The 19,432-nt window shown below is 37.0% G+C and overlaps 1 protein-coding gene across 10 annotated transcripts; it reads right to left on the bottom strand.

Moving 5' to 3' along the window:
- Nucleotides 1-11,816: 11,816 nt before the first annotated feature.
- On the bottom strand, nt 11,817-17,252 carry GPR85 (G protein-coupled receptor 85). 10 transcript variants are annotated; one of them, XR_014834210.1, is made up of 5 exons: nt 16,895-17,252; nt 15,833-16,440; nt 15,546-15,666; nt 14,341-14,430; nt 11,817-13,229 (listed from the first exon to the last, which is right to left on the bottom strand). XR_014834210.1 is itself a non-coding variant. In XM_085005759.1 (3 exons), the coding sequence occupies exon 3, from the start codon at nt 14,258-14,260 to the stop codon at nt 13,148-13,150; it is 1,113 nt and encodes a 370-aa protein (XP_084861885.1). In that variant the 5' UTR covers nt 14,261-14,430; nt 15,546-15,690; nt 15,833-15,944; the 3' UTR covers nt 11,817-13,147. The 10 variants fall into 10 exon arrangements, 4 of the variants coding, with proteins under 4 accessions (XP_084861885.1, XP_013841148.1, XP_084861884.1 ...); XR_014834212.1 differs by having other exon boundaries at nt 15,546-15,663; XR_014834215.1 differs by having other exon boundaries at nt 15,833-16,203.
- Nucleotides 17,253-19,432: the final 2,180 nt, after the last annotated feature.

Below are 19,432 nucleotides of genomic sequence, written 5' to 3'. Positions count from 1 at the left end.
TCAGTTGTCCAGATTAACAAAACATGTAAAGTTATTCTATATTTATAAGAACAATTTTATATGAAGTGTGTATTGTGTCTGTGTTTTATTCACTATTGTATCATTCCACTGAATAGAGTGGAACGTAGTAGATGGTGTGTAAACATTTGCTGAGTGAGTGAATAAATTCTCTTGATAATTGATTTACAATCATTAAACAATCTTTATGATCACTCCTTCAGAAATAAACCACCAGCTAAGATCGGTTAGCTGAATAGAAATACTCATTACTCTAGTTTTTCTGGGTTAATAAAATAAAGGTTTATAATTATTTGTCCCTGATTCTTACAATTAACTAACTCTCAGGGGAGATTCTGAACTGAATATTTTTTGTTTTTTAAAAAGGTATTTGCTATAGGAATGGAGTTTATATAGACATATGCCTTTTTTTTTCTTTTTCTTTTAAATCATTGTAAAATCAAGAAGTTCAACCATTCAGTTTTACTTATCACTGATTAATATCCAGAGTATTCATTTCTCTAACAAAGTAATGAGATTTTAAGGCTCTCTTACAGTTATGTCTAACTGACACCCAAATTGTCCCCTTTTATTTTGCTTTAAAATAGCTGTGATCATGGAGTTCCTGTGTGGCTCAGTGGATTAAGGATCTGGCATTGTCACTGTAGCAGCTTGGGTTGCTGCTGTGGCATGGGTTCAATCCCTGGTCCGGGAACTTCCACATGCTGCAAGAGCAGCTGAAAATATATAATTATGATCGCAATAATGATTTAATAAAATAAGTGGCCTCATATACCAAACTCAACAGCATTTATGTTGTTATGTTGTTGTTAACAGTCTATAATATATTTGAAATGAAACAAAATTATTCTAGGGGTACTGGAATGTACATTAAAAAATGTTGCTATTAGAAAGTTAGTATTTTCAGCACATAAAAATGGAATATAAAATTATAAGCTCATATTCTTAATGGTATTTCAAAGAGATTTTTCATTCACTGCATTTGAATAATCTAGTAAAAATTGGGTTACTCTAGAATACATTTTACAATTTTATTTTAATTATTAGGAAAAATATACTGATGTTAAAACAATATTTATTTCTACTTGATAAGCCTAATTCTTGTTCGTGATCTTATTCTTAGTGATTTAAAAATGCCTTCATGTGCCTTATTCTGCTACAGCTAAATGATGATGTTTTTGAAGTCATGATAAGTGATGTATTAGAGACTAAGTCCCTGTTGAAGAAGAGATTAAGGGATGTCTTTGATTAGTACAACATGCCCGCCTATGAATGTTGTCCAATATGAAGAATATGAATAATTTGTCAATATAAAAATGTCTTTAAAATTTGAATATATAGCTTCCATATTACTTCAGCATGTTTATGTTAAAATTGCAGAGCTATTGTAAATAAAACATCACATAGCTTTTCTAACCGAGTAGGCCATTGGTCTGAAACTGATCACAAAGGAGCCAAGTGAGAAAGCATGATAGTTCAAAATTCATCACCACTAAAGAAAACTTTAAAGTTCATTTGCCTTTAAAAGATTAGTATCATATTCATTTACAAAGAAGAGGGCAGGATTATCCAGATTTTGATTACAAATTCTCTCTCTATTTCTCTCTGCCTATTTTGGAAATAACATTTTTTTTTTCCTTTTTTTGGCCACCCCAGGGCATATGGAGTTCCTGGGCCAGGGATCAGATCTGAGCAAGAACTCCAACCTCTGACACAGCTACAGCAATGCTGAATCCTTTAACCCACTGTGATGGGCTGGGGATCGAACCTGCATCCTGGCACTGCAGAGATGCTGCTGATCCCGGTGTGCCACAACAGGACTCCCGGAAATAGCATTTGAGTTAACACCTCAAATGGGACAACACAAAAGGATTTCTGATTTAAAATTTTCTAAAATTAATATTTTTGCTCTTCTATCCTTATGTGCAAATAATATTTCTACATTTAAGCATTTATTTATCATCTAGTAGTAAGCTAAGGTACTTTGTATGGGTGGAAAATAGGCAGATGACGAGGCCCATGACCTTACAATTTTACTAGAGAAATCTAAAGAAATTAAGAGAATAGCATCATGTCATATAGAACTACACAGATCATATATAATCTAGGCCTATGGAGAACTGAGAAATTGACATGGGTCAAAGTGATCAAAGATGGAATTTGAGTGGGGCTATAGATTGGGTGGTTAGCTTGGGAGACAAAGAGAAGCATGTGCCTCAACATTAGGGGAGGGGTGGTGTGTGTGTGTTTGTGGGTATGTGCACATGCGCTTATATGGTGTGGATAAGAACTGGAAAATAGAAAAGAATGAGAGAAGAATACAGATAAAGGAGAACAGTGCTATATCATAAAATGTCTTATAACGGAGTCTGAACTTGATCTTATGTGCACAACAGAGGTTGAAGTTTCTTTAAAATAAGATCAAATTCTGATCTGCTTAAAATATTAGCCCCATGCTTTTTTCCTATTGCTTTCATATATAAATATACACACACACACACACACACACACACACACATATATATATACACATACACACACACATATATATTTTTTTTGCTTTTTTTATGGCCACACCCATAGCATATGGAGTTTCCCAGGCTGGGGGTCCAATAAGGAGCTGTAGCTGACTGCCTACACCACAGCCATAGCAACGGGGGTTCCCCACTGGGTGAGGCCAGGGATCCAACCCGCATCCTCATGTATACTAGTTGGATTCATTTCCGCTGCACCACAATAGGAATTTCCAACTTTCATACTTTTCTAACTCTCTTACAGTTGAAGATTTTTTCCCCCTAGGAACACTATTTCACGTCACTAGAACAACTTTACCATTCTCCCTCATTTCTTATGTGGCATATTTTTGGTGATTACTTACATGTGTCTCGCTACATCTTGGTTTCTGCTACTAGTGGTGCAATGGACTTAACTATATTTTTCTGGAGTTCCCTTCATGGCACGGCAGAAACGAATCCGACTGGGAACCCTGAGGTTGCAGGTTCGATCCCTGGCCTTGTTCAGTGGGTTAAGGATCCATTGTTGCCATGAGCTGTGGTGCAGGTCACAGACGCTGCTCGGATCTGGCGTTGCTGTGGCTCTGGCGCAGGCCGGCGGCGATAGCTCGGATTAGATTCCTAGCCTGGGAACCTCCATATACCGCGAGTGCGGCCCTAAAAAGACAAAAAAAAAAAAAAAAAAGAAAAACCAAAACTGTATTTTTCTGTCTTCTGCCGTAGAGAAACATCTACGGAGTAAGTTGGGTCTGGAATTTTCTTTATATTTCCTCCTGTTCATTATAATGAAGACTCTATAATTGATCATGATTATTGATATAAGGATAGTTTTAGTTAACTGAAAATAGAATAGTTCTTGGATGAATATTTATGAGGCTCTATTTTGTCATATACATACATTTAAGTTGGTCTTAAAATTATAACAGAGAGCAAATATTCATCAGCAAATCTAAATACAGTAAAAAAAAAAAAAAGTCTTTTTTTCTTGCTATTTTTTCTTCCTAACAATGATAGTTTTTTCATGCCTATGATAGAAATACAAGACACTGGAACTCTGGCACTGCAGAAAATGCTCAAGACCTTCCAAGCATAACAAATATTAGTACCACAGAGAAGAATGCAGGTTCTTTCTGTATCAGGGAACTGAAAGGCATCATATCTAAAAGCACTGATGCAATAATTTTACAGAATTCTTGGAGCAAGTTGGTTGTATCAGGAGCATGTAAAAATGGGAACATTTGTTTCCCTGAATTACAAATTCTAGAACTCATGAATATTTTCCCATGTTACCTACCAAATTCTTTCTTAGCAGCTAAAAATTTAACTACTATGATAAGAATTTTTTTTTTCTAGTTCATTCTCTTAAAAGTCAACAAGCTACTAGACTGAAGATATATTAAAAATGGGTATAACTAAATCAGTTTGTTGTTGTAAATCAGAATTTGTAAATGTAAAATGTGCAGTTAATTATAGCCACTTGAACCTAAGTCTAGAGTGTGATTAAAAATAATAGAAAAACACTTTTGTACCAGGTTGAATTTAAAATCCAATTTTTTCATGCATGCAAAGCACAGCAAAAATAACTGCAAAAAGAAAACTAGACTTGTGTTCATTTCACAAGTCTTTAAACTGAAAGTACAAATAGGGATTGGCATAGGCACACTATTATACACGGAATGGACAGTCACCAACAGGGATCTGCTGTATAGCACAGGGACCTCTACTCGATATTCTATGATAACCTATGTTGGAAAAGAATCTGAAAAAGAATGGATATGTGTATATGTATAACTGAATTAGTTTCTTGTAAGAAGAAATTAATACAACATTGTGAATCAACTCTAATTTAATAGAATTTTAAAAAATGAAAAAAAGCCCCATCTTTAATACAAAGATCTTAGCCATACTAAATTCAATAAAAAGATTTTTAAAGCACACAGTAAAGCTCCTTATACAGAGTAGGTGCTTATTAAGTAACAGTTCAAAGACAGATCATTCTGTAATCACAAACTGTGGAGGTACTAAAATATCTTCCTAAAGTCTAAGTTTTATATATTTGAAACAGGAACTTGGAACAAATGTAGTGCCCCCTAAAAGAAATCCATGAATTATTTATAATTGAGAATAGAATATAAAAAGGAATAACAGGGCACGAATATCCATAATTTGGTCGTTAGAAATGGAAACAGAGCATCAAGCCTGTCTGATTAAAATTAAAAGTGCTATTATGAAGTTAGCACAGGAATAAAGCAGAAGCCCAGTGAAGGAATATTTTAATGTGCTATAGATATTCTCTAGTGTTGATATCAACAAGCTGGGATCAGTTCGAGCCTATAACTGCTTAGATAGGAACCTAGTTATATAAAATATTATATGTACGAAATGGCTCTCAGTGGGCCAGTGTCAGCCATGGGAAACTATGTTTGTTAGAAATAATCACGCCATTAATGTCCTAGGGACACATCTGACTCAGATACACAAAACCACAGATTTGTCCAGGCTGGAAGAATTTTAGGGATCAACTGCTTTATTTTATAACTGAGCAAACTAAGAGGCCAAATGAATGGACCATGGCCTATAGCTGGTTAGCAGTTCAGCTCCTGACACCTAGGCTGGCACCCCTTTCCATATGGCACAGGATAATGAAATAAAAACTATGTTAACTGAGACCACAAATATCACCAAAGTGGAATGGCAGTATGGCAGTGGTTGTCACTTTAGAATATGGAATCACCTTGGTACAATTACAGGTAAAGTAAGAGATCAAATAAAACGAATGAAACAATTGGGATGAACTGGGGGGTTCAAATGGGCAACACAGCACCTTTAGAAAATACAGCAAAGGATGGCCAGGCGTGTAAACAATTGACCATAAGTCGATAGTTATGAAAGTGTGAGGACCATGGAGATGAGTGAATGCTAAGTAAGCAGGACTTGAGAGAGAATTCTGCCATTACATTCTCCACTAATCATTCCTTTACTCTGTATAGTTATAAATGCTACATTTACAGAAGGCTTTGGAGAGTTTTTTGAGTAGGGAAATAAGTGTAAGTAGTTTGGATATGGCTGGGAATGGTGATCTGAAAGGTGGACATTAAAGGGAGGCTAGATGACAGACTCCATGAAAGGAATTTACCCAGCCTATGAAAACAGACCCTTTCAGATCTCCACTTTGTATAAAATGTGACAAAACTGATTTAGAACTGAAGAGTATGAGCCAGATGTAGGTAAAACACTCCATGTGGGATGAGTCGTGTAGCCCATTTTTAAAATTTGATTGATGTGATGTGAGCAGTGTCCTTCTAAATGTCCCAATCATTTGAAAGTTCAGGTGGATTCTCCTATTTCCGTGGTAATATGATCCTAAGTAAAAGTGGAGAGGGCTGGTAGGCAACTGCCTAGTATTCTTTGCTTCCTTTTGTGGGAAAAGGAGAACCTTAAGATGAAACTGAAATCTGAAGGCTGGAGCTCTGTTTCTGCTCACTTTAGCTCCGAATCATCTCTATCCTTCTTTCATTGTTTTGTTAAAATGAACAGCGATAGCAGCAGCAATAACAACAATAATGAGAGCCAATATTTATTATTTAATGCTCACTCTGGGCTGCATGCTGTACTAAGTGCTTTATAACCATCTTTTGACTTTTACTGCTCTGTGTTAGTTAATTTCTCTGTACTTCAGTTTCTTTTGTAAAGTATGGAAAATAATAATATCTATGTATCCTGATTATCACATAAATTCATATATGAAAATTGTTAAGTCTTTAGCACATAGTAAGTACTTAATAATAGTTGTCATCATTATCTCATTTAATCTTCAAAATAGTGGATGCTGCTATTACTCCCCAATTTACAGATAACCCAATTGAGACTCAAAGAGTTTAATGAACTTTTTCAGGATCATAAAGCTAGTAAGGGACAGAATAAGGATTTAAACTGCCAAGTCTTGTGCTTTTTAACATCTATGCCATTTTGGTCCTCCCCTTTCAGGCACCTCAGCTCTAGCCACACCACATTCTAGCCGCACCACATTAAACTTCTCTGATTAGTAGTGGACTCTTAGGTTGAACTCATCATGAGCTTTCAAATCTCTCTAGAGTTTGCGCACTTTATTATTTCCTTTCCCTGAAATGGCTTTCCTAACTTTGTCAAGTAGATAAAATTAAAATTATCCTTCAAGCCTGAGTTCAGCTGCCACCTTTTCTATCTCACCTTCCTTCTCCCATCTTCAGAGTTAATTGCCTGTCTGTGTTTCTTTTACACTTATCTCACATATCTCTCTTACAGCACTTATCACATTGTCTCATAATTTGTTCATGTCTCTGCTGCTAGATGGTAAACTATGAGAGAAGCAATGAAAAGTAAAATTTAAGATGCCAGACTCTCTTCTAAGGGCTTCACAAAGATGTACTCATTGAATCCCTTCAATAACCCTAAGGTGTATGTATGTTCTATTACCCCTTTTTTTATTGAGAAGGCAGAGAAAGGTTAAATAACTTGCCCAAGATCATATGTGGAGTAGGCACACAATAAATTATTGTTGAATTGAATTATATCTAAGTAAAAATGCTTATAAAATGATCAAAAACTCCTTTTTTCCCCCTAGAGAAAATCAACTCTCTCAATTCAAAATCTTTTTGGATGGAGAAGAGAAGAACAAACTCCTCTTTAGTCCAATTTTTTGCTTTCTTAAAGCAATGAAAAGAAATAACTAATTAACTTTAACTAGTTGAAGCTCAATTATCAATTTAGCTTTCAGGTTTTTTAGGATTATAGTAACTTTTCTCCATGTTACAATAAATTACTTCCCATGATTACTAGTCCCATGATCTTGAATATCCCTATAAATTAAATGCGATTTTATTGTCTATTCAAAACCCCCAAATCCAGGACATGCATTACATTAAAATATTAAATTTTAATACTTATATCAAGAATCTATAATTTTCTAAATACACAGAGAAAAAAGATGAACTGTTTTCTGCCTCCAAGCCAAGCCTGAGAGCCTGTATCTTTCTGAGGATTATGAAGTCCTGTGGAATGAGAAGTGGGGGGAGTGGGCTAGCTGTGACTGACAGGTGTGAATAATTTCAAACCCTAAACCACCTGTGACTCTTTTAAGGCCTTTCTCACAATCACTCAGAGGGAAACGCATTCTTTTTACTTTCCTCTTGGGCCTTTCAGAGATCCGGCCCTTGTATTAGTTGACTAATCAGGTGGGAGGAAAAACTGGCTTTAAAAGCCTTTTAATCCAGGGAGTTCCCATTGTGGTGCAGAGGAAAATGAACCTGACTAGGAACCATGAGGTTGCAGGTTCGATCCCTGTCCTTGCTCAGTGGGTTAAGGATCCAGATTGCTGTAAACTATGGTGTTGGTTGCAGACCTGGCTCACATTCCTGCATGGCTGTGGCTGTGGTGTAGGACAGTAGCTCTAACTCTGATTCGACCCCTAGCCTGGGAACCCCCATATGTCACGGGTGCGGCCCTAAAAGGACAAAAAAAAAAAAAAAAAAAGCCTTTTAATCCAAAGAGTTTGAGCAGCTAATGGACATTATCCCATTTGCAAAAGGAGATGATACAAAAACTCCTCCATTTTAAAAATAAGTTCTTATTTTATATAATCCTTTTATAAAGTTAAAGCCTCTTGGTTTCAATATATTTTGTTAGAGCTTGTTACAGTGCAGTAATAGCAAAATGATCAAAACAATCTTCTCTCCATTGCCCCAGTCCTCAATAGACTTTTAGCTTATTTGACTATTTTGACCAAAAAAAAAAAAAATCCAGTCATTTCCAAATGGTACTTTTTTTTTAAACACCATACAGACTAATTATGAATGTGTGCCTCAAAATTGAGCAATTCTATTATTTTAATATGGTATGAAAAAAGTTACTGAGAGAATTAGGAAAGTCACAGAATACTAGCATGCCCAGAACTGAGAACAACAACAAATGTCAGCAACAATTATTTTAGTAGACCCTGTAATTTCCATTCAAAACATTTAGGAGAGAATATTAACGAACATGAAAGTGATGAATTTTTGCATAGAAAACCAAACTCACAAGACTTTAGAATTGTAAATAACCCGTAATTCTGATAAATACTACCTTGTGTTTAGCCAGTATTTGAAACACTACCATTTATCACCTTTTTAAAAATTTTCTTTTTAATATGGAGTTAATATAAGCTAGAGTTTTTGTTTTGTTTTGCTTTTTTTAATAACAGTACAGTATATGCTACACGTGTAATAAAGGGACAAAGTAAATTTAATGATGAATACACAGAAGTGAAGAGCTATAGTAATCCCAGTTGCAACAAAACTCTTTCTTGCTGTAGCTGAAAAAGATATGTCTCCATAGTTGTAAATACATTTCATTGTATTTGCAATAAAGGTAAATTCTGGAGGCCAAAATTTTCAGCTGATGGGGTGGGGGCTGGGTTGGGGAGTTTGGCGGCATCTCCAGTAAGGAATAAGAAAAACATTGAAGGAGTAGCATGCTTTTGTGATAAAAGATGTTTTTTTTTTTTTTTTTGTCTTTTAGTCTTTTGTTGTTGTTGTTGTTGCTATTTCTTGGGCCGCTCCCGCGGCATATGGAGGTTCCCAGGCTAGGGGTTGAATCGGAGCTGTAGCCACCGGCCTACGCCAGAGCCACAGCAACTCGGGATCCGAGCCGAGTCTGCGACCTACACCACAGCTCACGGCAACGCCAGATCGTTAACCCACTGAGCAAGGGCAGGGACCGAACCCGCAACCTCATGGTTCCTAGTCGGATTCGTTAACCACTGCGCCACGACGGGAACTCCGTGATAAAAGATGTTTATCCTGTTTCACAGGTCATTCCCATCTTTGCCTGAGCACCATGGAAGGGCCCTTGGGCATTTTAGAGACTTTCTTTGATTGCGCTTTACCCAGGCATTCTCGCACTAACTTGCAGGAAGTTTTGAGAATGGAAGAAAGAACTCCTCCCTGTCTCTTAAAAGAATTGAAATATCTCACGTGGAAGCGGACAGTCAGAACAGGGGAAGACTTTAACTCTTAGGTTTTGTTGTTATTTTGTGTATAGCACTAACAACATGGGAACTCAGAGTTGGAAAACACAACATGGTGATTCATCTAAATGAAATGTGAGCAGAGTTGGGGGGGGTCCTTCTGAATTGAGGAAGTATGATATATAGAAAATATACAAAAATCTCAGGGGATACTGAGAAAAGATTCTGAGAGATAAGGCACTGACAGGAAAATAGAGAACAGTCTATTTATGGCCATTAGCTTAGAAATATTTACTGTTATAACACTTGTTGCTATTACGTGTTTAATTCTGTTCTGCCTTGTTTTACACTATGCTCCCAGCACCAAGCCCAGGGCCCAACACATATTTACTGAGTGAATGAATAAATGAATAAGCAATTCAGTTAGTATTTATGGGCATAGAGGCAAATAGATGATGGGTCAACATATATCCCTATAAAAACAAATCAGTTGTCCTCTATGAAAAATCCTGGTGTTGAAATCCAATCAGCTAACATTTGAAGAAGATAGTTCAGTCAACAGGTTGTCCTACAAATAATTTTAAAATCTAATAATTTTGTATTATTTAATTGGAGACTATGTGGGAAACTGAGCTGGTTTTCTCCTTATGACTCAGTTAATATCTGAATACGATTTCACAATCACAGAGTGAATGCCTAGCTTCTGGCAGGAATCTCGCAAATAAATCCACTGTGCCCAAAAGGAACCAGATGAGATTGTATAGACCATCCATGCAAACACATCATCACTATTAAGGAAAGCAATTTAAAGTCTGTTCAAATCATATAATTAGTCCAAGAGGGACACATTATTATTGATAATGGGTTTTTCTCACAGGGAAGTTGGATTCCCCAGTGGGAATGTATTTGTATGGGTTGAAGATTAATAACATTTTCAGGGTGAATTAGTTACAACTGTTTTTAAATACTGAATATTGGAATGGGTGCCAAAATAGATAATGTAATTTGGCCATTAAGACATTCAAGTAGACTTTTATTTTATATGATTGCTACCATTACTCATTCACTTACAAATGGCATTGGTTACCTGGGGATTTTTCTCACACACTGCTTGCCTCTTGAGCTGAAATACCAAGTTAGTCAAGAGTAAGCTTAAATGAAAATCACTACATTTCAGTATTATTCACTGATCACTGGGGCTGGTCACTTACCAAAACTGTTGAAATATGTTATTCCAAATAGCTAGGTGGAGTCAGGCAGTCTCACTGGTTGTTGCTCTTGACTCTTCAATCTCTTACTCTTAATTCATGTTTCGGGTTTTTGTCTATATAATGGAGACTAGGGTTGATAAAACCTGGTCTTTCTGGCCTCAAGATCATTGCTGAATTATCTCCTGAATGCTGGTGATATTTGAATCTTTAAGCAAAGTTCTTGAAAATATAGTTATGGTAACTATGTCTGCTGCAGATTTTTTTTGAGTTGGAAACATAATGTTATCAGGATATCTTTTGATAACATTTCCGTTATCATATTTTAGATAATGATTTTAGTATCAACAGGGACTTTTATTGCTAGATTCAATTCAATGTTGTACATTACACTGTCTCTGATCTAATCAACTTTGGTATAAAGTAAAAATGAGTTCAAACAGAGTGCTCACTAAATCACTCCTTCAGCTGTCCTTATATGAGCAAAACTAAATAGTTGCATATATCATTGAGATTTTAGTGATTTATTTTTCCTTACTTATGTTTATACTTTCTTTACAGAGGCACTAACAGTAAAGAATTATATTCCATTAGATTCCTAATCTTATTTTTCAAGTACCAAAAAAAATTCCAAACAAATGAAAACAATGAAAAATTAACAAAAACAATAACAACTTTTCTGGTTTTGTCATATGTAATTGTAAACCATTCTTCTTACAAGTCATATATTCGGAATCCAAAATTTCTACTGTGGCTCAAATTAAAATGTGATATTTATATTAAAATTCTGAGCCAATCAACTAAGCAAGTACACATCTTTAAATATTACTGGCTTGTAAGAATAAATAGAGGGATAATTATGATTAGCTTCCAAATAATGCTTTTGAAGATATTATTTGTCAGTTTAATCAGCTTTATGCTCCCTGTCATTCATGATTTCCAATTCCAGAATATAGCAGTTACAAAAAGAAAAAAAAGGAAACCATAATAAAGCTAATCTTCCTAGTTTGTGCTTGCCTCCCAGATAAAAATAAATTAAGTGCCAAAAAATGTAAAATTTATTCCAAAAAAGTAACAGGCTACACAAGTAAATTTTGGCAAATGCAACTTTATATTGAAATTCACACATCTGTATCTTAAAGAATGAGACTCACAGACTCTAATGTACTTCTAAAATACCAGAAATCATATAATAAGCTTTCACAAGTTAAAACTGAAATAATTTAAACGACCAATACACTGAATGTGCAGAAAGTATAAACAAGACTGTGCCTTCAGTAGAATAAATGCTTCACAAATTGTGCAGGATGTCATACTAAGGCTGTGGTCTCCCCTTGACAGCTGGCTTAAAATATAAACACACATCAACTGCCTGCTTCTTAGAACATACTAGAATGGGTATCACACCTCAGAAGAAAATCTCATTATCCCAGTGATGTGCACCTTAATTTTCAAACCATGTGAGGAAAAAGGAAAAAGTATTAAGTGATCGCCCATGCACTTCCAGAGGCATGACCATGACCAGTTCCTGATTCGATTTCCCTTGACTCCACTTTGCTCCAATGCTAAATAAGATGAAAGATACTAGATAACCCTTTAAGGCAACATGTGTTTATTCTGCATTATTAGAACTGCTCAGTTGTGACCAGTTGGTACCATTAATGTTGCCTCCCAGTCCAATATCTAGTATTCATAAAATAGAGATGAACTGGAAAAAACTTTATACCAAATCAACAAAAACCGCATAATACAGTTTGATGCTAGCAATTTCACTAGTAGGTAAGGAAAGTGGTATTTAGAAATAGTAATGTATTAATACAAAAAAAGTAAACTCTATTTTGAACCAATATACTGCTTTGGAATGCTCCCCAAAACTTACAAGGCGATTTTTTTAAAGTGATAATCCAGTAATTCATGGCATATCTTTAGTGAATTACAGTACTTTAAGTCCCCAAATATTTTAGTCCTTGCAAAACAATAATAGTATGAAATGTTTTAAAGTCTTCAAACTTCTAAAATTAGTTTTTATCAACACATTTACCTCATGTCAACTTAATTTATTAAGATGTCCAATGCTAATTGGGTTTTTTTGATTTTTTTTCATAAGTAGTGATATACACAGCATTTAGCACTGATACTTAGCACCTGCTACTTTCATTATCTAGTTTTCAACCACATAAAGGAACTTAGGGCAGTGGTTCAGTCCTTTCTTAATTACAAACCTTCGCCGGCAGTCAGCAGGATCACTCTGAGATTTAAAATAGGATTATAGGTGAACTATTGCAAAGACTGCAGAATGTTGCCCACATCCTTATGACTGCTGATCCCATTCTTGATTTTCTTCTCAAGAAATGGCTACAGGCCACAATTGCTTAGCAGAGAAGGTTAGTGTTTCACAAGGCTAAAGATTTACAGATGCTCCTTCATATAACACAGTAAGGTTCCCTTGGTAACCTGGATTTTCTGCAGTAAAGAAGGGTTGTGCTGAAACAGCGCCTCAGCTCCCTGTTGGAGAAAATGCAGACAAAAGGATTGATTCCTGCTTGGGCAAAACTCATCCAGACAGCGGCTGTTAGAAATCCCCCTGGTACTACAGGCCCTCGTGCAAAAACTCTCCAATAACAGGCCACCAGGTAGGGGCCCCACAAGGTTAGGAAGAGAAAAGTCATTATATAGAACATTCTGCTGATTCTTTTCTCCATTTTGAACTCGTCTAAGACCAGTAGCCTTCTTCTGCCCGTGGTGTTTGCATTTTGCCTGATGCCCAGCAAGGTGGGTGGTGTGGGACCCCTTCCAAATCCCGCTAGCCAATTGGCAGCTGCCTGGCCACTGGCTCCAGGGCCATGAAAAGTCCAGTTCTGGCTGACTGCTGCTACAAACTGGACTGGCTTCATTTTCCTTCGGTCATGAACAAAAAATATCAGCTTGAGGTAGACAAGCTGTGTGGCTAGGAGGATGAGAGCAAGAAGCAGCATAAATCCTAAGGAATCATTAGCCCTGAAGGAGCGGTGCTGGAAGGTACATTGATCTTCTTCCCTAATGAATGAGTAAGTGCCCACATCTAAAACTGGGGGGAATGCCATGGCCACAGACAGAGTCCACACCATGCAGATCACAGCCAGACACGTCCAAAAGGTCAGCCTTTTTGTATAGAAGCGGTGATGGGCGATAGCTAAGTATCTGGTGACACTGATACAGAAGAGCATGAAAGCAGTGTGGAAACAGGACAAAACCCCCAGAAAGGCAATCACTTTGCAAGTCAAAGTCCCATACGTCCAGGTAGAGCCATTTTTGACAGAGTTGAATACAAATGGGAAACAAATTGCAGATCTGAGGATATCTGAACAGCAAAGATCCAACAGGAAGTAATAAGGTGCTCTATGCAAGGTCTTATCTTTCACTAGCAAAATGGAGATCAGAAGGTTGCCCACCACGCTGACTCCTATTATGAAACCCAAGGAAGTCAGTTTCAGAAAGGCTGTTAAAGGAGAGAGATTTTGCAAAATGTTGTCAGCTGCATGGCTATAGTTCGCCATAGATGGATGGAGGATAAAGATACAGCCTCAGTCAAGTCTCATGATCTAGATATAAGAACAAGGAAAAGATAGATCCATACATTTTACTGAAAATGTAATCCACAAAGAGAAGTGATCCGATCTGCAGTCATGCTTCTTCTTTTCTTCCATTTGATTTGCCATCAGAATATCTGGAAAAAAAAAAAAAAAAGAAAAGAGCTATCAGTTCTTAAGTTAACAAGCGATGATGTCAGGCAGTGCCAACATAAAACTGTTCATTTATGGGGAAGCAAATAAAGTTTTAATTTTGAATAATGTTATTTGCTTTAGTATTTTTGTTTGAGATTTGGCTTGTTTAGTTTTCCGAGATAGGTGGATTTTAAAATGTCCCTATTTAAAAGAACATGTATTTGATTGGGCATCTTGAAGTGAGAAGGAATAAAATGTTCCCCAATTGTAAAATCTGCCACTCCAGGAATTAATCACTAGTGTTGCAATGGAATCTACAAGATTGCTAATAGGAGACAGAGAGGAGACTATCCACATTTATTTGAGGTCTGTTAGTATCTGTCAGTGTTTTCCCGGCAGCTTCTCTGCTGACATGAATCCAAAGAACCCTTGCAAAATATCTATCTTTTAACTCAAGTGCCACTATTCATGCTGCATATTATAAGAGGAGTATTTGTTGATTCATCTTAAAGCATAATTTCACCATTAGACTTTGGAAATTAATAGGAACTTGTCCCAGGATTTGATGCGATTTAATCTTTTGTCTTTCCCTCCTCACCCCACTCCCCATTTTTGGCAAATCTTTTCTCTTTTAAGCCCACATGATTATTAAAAATGATTAATGTAAATATTGGCCAGGGAAACACCCAGAGGAATAAGCACTTCCATTTGTAAACCTTGGCTGACTGGATTCAAAAGAATTTGACATGAACCTGTATTTCTTGGGCAATTAAGCTTTTCCCATTTACACTGATAATCTCTGTTGCAAATCGCAAGTGGCTTCATTCTAAAACAAAATGCACATTGTCTCCTAGGTGTCTAGGAGCCCCACCAGGGAAATCGGTTTCCTCTGTTATTCCCACGAAGCATGTTTCCTTTGCCACTTTTCACTTGCCCAGAATATGCTGATAGAAACCCAGGCAAAACTGCGTTCGATGCTTTTAATTTCCCCACCGGTACATCCCCGGGTAAATACCGGATCTCATCATGCAACATTACGAAACCTGAAATCTGCCACCCCTGGATTTATAATGGGGGGTGGAGGAGGGGGAGGGGGAGAGAGACATGCATTACATACGCGAAGATGGGGAGAGAGATTGCTTCTGTGCTGCAAGGGAACTGTTGTTCCCGGTGATTCGCAGTCCGATATTCCTCAGTCTTGCAACGCTTTCCAGAAATGCAGCTCTCAATAAGCCCTACTGAAGATGCATTGTCTGAATGTACTTCCATTATGCAGTTTATTGTCAAAAAAAAAAAAAAAAAAAAACCCACTCAAGGAGGGCTCTTTCCCAGAGAACCTGCAGTTTCATCAACACTGTGAGCCCCTTCCCCCCCCTCAACTTAACCGAGAGTATATCCTCCTACCTGTTGGTGTTGGATATCCCGACAGACTATAGCTTCTTCTTTCTATAAATTGCTGATTTTTTTTTTGCCTTAGTGCCTTGACTGAGCATCCAGGCAGGGCTCGGCGGCGCCTGCGCGCTGGAGCCTCCTTGAGCTCCAGCCGCGTCCTCCCCTGTCGCAGCGGCACCGACTCCCCCAGTAACGCAGGGGCCCGCGCGGCGGCGGCGGCAGCGGTGTCGAGGGCGGCGGCAGGGGCTTCTTAAGCCTCTGTGGAGCAAACAGGGGCCCCAACCCGTTTCCAGAGCAGGCTGGGTTTGTTGAAAGTCCTGTCTTGTTGAACTGGCGAAATTGGGCTTTTGTCCCCTTGTGGCTGCTTCTGAACTTTTCCCTCTCTGCGTAGGAAGTAGGGGTTTGGAAAGGCTTGTTTAGGACCTCAGGCCCACCCTCTTCCCTTAGGGCAGCACACGATGGTGCCGCGGGGTGCCGCCCCCTCCTTAGCTTCCTGGAACCCTCGCTTTTCCCCAAGCATTTTCTTCCATGCTCTGTTAGTGTGGTCCAAAGCATTGAAAGCTTCTTTTAGGTTTCTTCTTTAATGATCTCTTCAGCTGACCCTTGCCTTTGCAGGTTAGCTGGGGGGCGGAGGTGTGTATGAGGGGGATGAGGGGAGAAAAAAAGAAAGAAAAAGAAAAGAAAAGAAAAGAAAAAGCACAGTCAGGAAAAATCTTGTCAATGGGGAAGAAGGGAAAGCAGGTTAGGGGAGCCCTGTCTTTGTTGGTAATCTTCTGTTCTCCAATGCACGCAGATATGCCTTAAGTAAGAAGAAGCTAAGTTCTGAGGACAACTGCAAAATGATTTATGTCCGTTCTGTCTTAACGAATCTGGCAATAGAATCAGGCTTACACAAATTTTAAATGACTATTCCTCACATTTCGCCCCGCTGAGCAACAGCCTTTTTCCTTTTTGCTGGTGTGGCTGAGCAAGAGACTGGAAATGTCAAAGCACATGTGTGTATGTGAGTTTCTTTCCCCCCTTTGTCGTTACAGAAGAAAAATACTAGGAATATAACGAATTCATAAAACTTACACCAGTCCAAAAGATCCGATGATATCACAAGACACCACATAGCCTGACACCTGGGTCCTTAGGGATGTCTCTGGAATCATACAGTTCTTTATTTCATCGTTTCCGAATAATTTTGTTTGTGGGGGGTGGTATAAGATTTTAAAGGACCACACTTCAAAAAAAAAAAAAAAAAAAAAAAAAAAGACATGCTTTCATTAACTCCCAAAGTAGAACGTCTGCTTTTCCTCCTGCATGCTTATTGCTTTATAATAATCTGTTAATGAAACAGGAAAAAAAAAAAGATCTTTTCTACAGCAATAATTTGATCTCCAGACAGCAGTAAAATACCTCATTGCTGGGTGGTGAGATTGTGACATTCGGGGGAACTCAAGCCAATCAGCATACAGATAAAATGGGTTAATTTACATATTGTATTTCTATTGGACATACGGAGGTAAAGCTTTCTCTGTTTAAAGCTTAAAAATGAGTACTTCACTCTCATGATGTCACAGTCATTAAACAAAGCCCAATGTTGGTAATACTGAAATGATGATGTTACATTTTCCTTCCTGATCTGTTTTGGGATGTCCTAAACCCAGTTAAGAAAAACACATAATGATCAAATATATGTATATTAAATGCCTAACTTTGGCATTCCCTTAACCTAGAAAAATCAGTTCTACAGCAGTACTGGAAGTAATTTGAAGGCATTTCCATTTGAGGGAAATATTCCATATTTTTTCCAAAGAAATAAATTCAGAAGTACTCAAAACTATACAGTGGTTTGCAACTTGTAAGTAAAATGTCAAATTCATTTTTTGTGGAACTACAAATCAATTTGCTTTCTTTTATTTCCCAATTAGTGTCCAAATGTACTTTGCAAAGAGTTATTATTTCCTGAAATTTTACAGTTAAAAGAAATCTATAGAATAAGTGACTTAAGTTTGTTAAATTTCATGATTGTTCAGTTCTTCAGTTGTATGGATTAGGGAAAAGCTATTTAAAAGTAAATTAAAAGGGTGACTGCATGGCCTAACCATGAGGCAATAATTTACTCTGCCGAAAGGTATAGGGAGAAGATCCAAAAATTAAAATATCCTTAAATTTTAAGAAGCAGGGATTGATTCCTTAAAAACAAGGGAGGGGATAGTGTGTGTAATATTCTTTCATGCTCACAATTCAGGATATACTAGAGCCATTATTTTCCTTTGTAACTGTGTGAAGTTACATCCACTAGCTCTTCAGTTTTCCCAGCTGTTAGATGAGAGTGTCATTTTCTTGCCTCACAAGGGGGTTTAAGAAATTAATGAGGTATTTTACATTTAGTTCATTAACTACTGGAGAAAACACTGAAGTCTCTATCTTCCATCAACCAGAATTTTTAGAAATTATTTATTATATTAATAGACAAAGGCTTGATATCATCTACAAGTTCTAAAATGTAAAATTATTGCTTCAAATTGTATAGATCATAACCTTATTTGATCATAGCTAATTTTTTTCATTCCTTATATCACTAAACCTGGAAAAGTTGACTGTCAGGTTAAGAGTTAAGAGACAAAGCAAACCACAAAATACTATACACCCTGGATTCGAAGGGTTCTAAAAGTTTGAAGAAGTCTAAGGGTTTTTAAGCTCTTAGCATATCACATTTACTATTATTGATTAGTGGTTTAGGAAAACTGATGTAATCTGCTTTATTTGGTTCTTGTAATAAATATATGCAATTTTATCTAAAAGCAGCAATTATCTTCTTCTCAAAATTAATTGGACATTTCAGATTTTTGCCAAGTGATGCACAGTCTCATGATGGACACATGCAGTATTTTTGTTCTATGCATTGGGAACTTCCATATACCACCATTAAAAAAAAAAATTATCTATCCTAGAACATGTGACTAACAGAAAGAGAGTGTATACATTTATGTTTTGATAATGATTTTCACCTAGCTTGCAGCAAAAGAGTGACCCTTTTTCACAGACATCCAGGTAACTGAAAGTTTCTAGGGCTTTGTGCTCATGTGCTTGAAAAACAGAATGGTGAAAAAATATACTAGACCTGGAAGACTGCCATCAGATTTTAAAAACCTTGCCTTTGATGTCTGGAATGAACATAATTGTGAACACCACAAACAGTGAGATTTCTTCGGAATTTTAATGTTTTGAAGATTAAGAATATAGAATGTTCCTTTCCAAACTGCTAATGGGTTCATTTGTCAGATTTTTCTCTTTACTCTGTCACAAAACAGGTTCCAAAGTGTTAATATAATACATTTTTAATTTTAAACCCAGCATCTCTAAGACCTTCCGTCTTAATTTAAGATCCAGGCTATTCAAATTTTCTGATATTTGTATTGACAATTTCCTATCTGAAAACTTTAAAACTTATTCCTTTATTTAATTCGCTTAACAAACATTTGTTGCGCTTACTCTGTAGGAATAATTATGCTAGATCTTGCAAGAAAGGAAAAGTCGGAGTTCCCGTCGTGGCGCAGTGGTTAACAAATCCGACTAGGAACCATGAGGTTGCGGGTTCGGTCCCTGCCCTTGCTCAGTGGG

Source organism: Sus scrofa, chromosome 18, assembly GCF_054392235.1.
Source record: "Sus scrofa isolate SSC_HxYL_T2T_F1_AM1 chromosome 18, Sscrofa_HxYL_maternal_Yorkshire_Landrace_v2.0, whole genome shotgun sequence".
Classification (NCBI taxonomy): Eukaryota; Metazoa; Chordata; class Mammalia; order Artiodactyla; family Suidae; genus Sus; species Sus scrofa.
The sequence above is the reverse complement of the archived record's forward strand: the minus strand, read 5'-3'. Positions and strand labels throughout refer to the sequence as shown.

What these genes read in the sequence shown, in the direction of transcription:
- GPR85 (XM_085005759.1), bottom strand. Translation starts at nt 14,260, where the DNA reads ATGGCGAACTATAGCCATGCAGCTGACAACATTTTGCAAAATCTCTCT.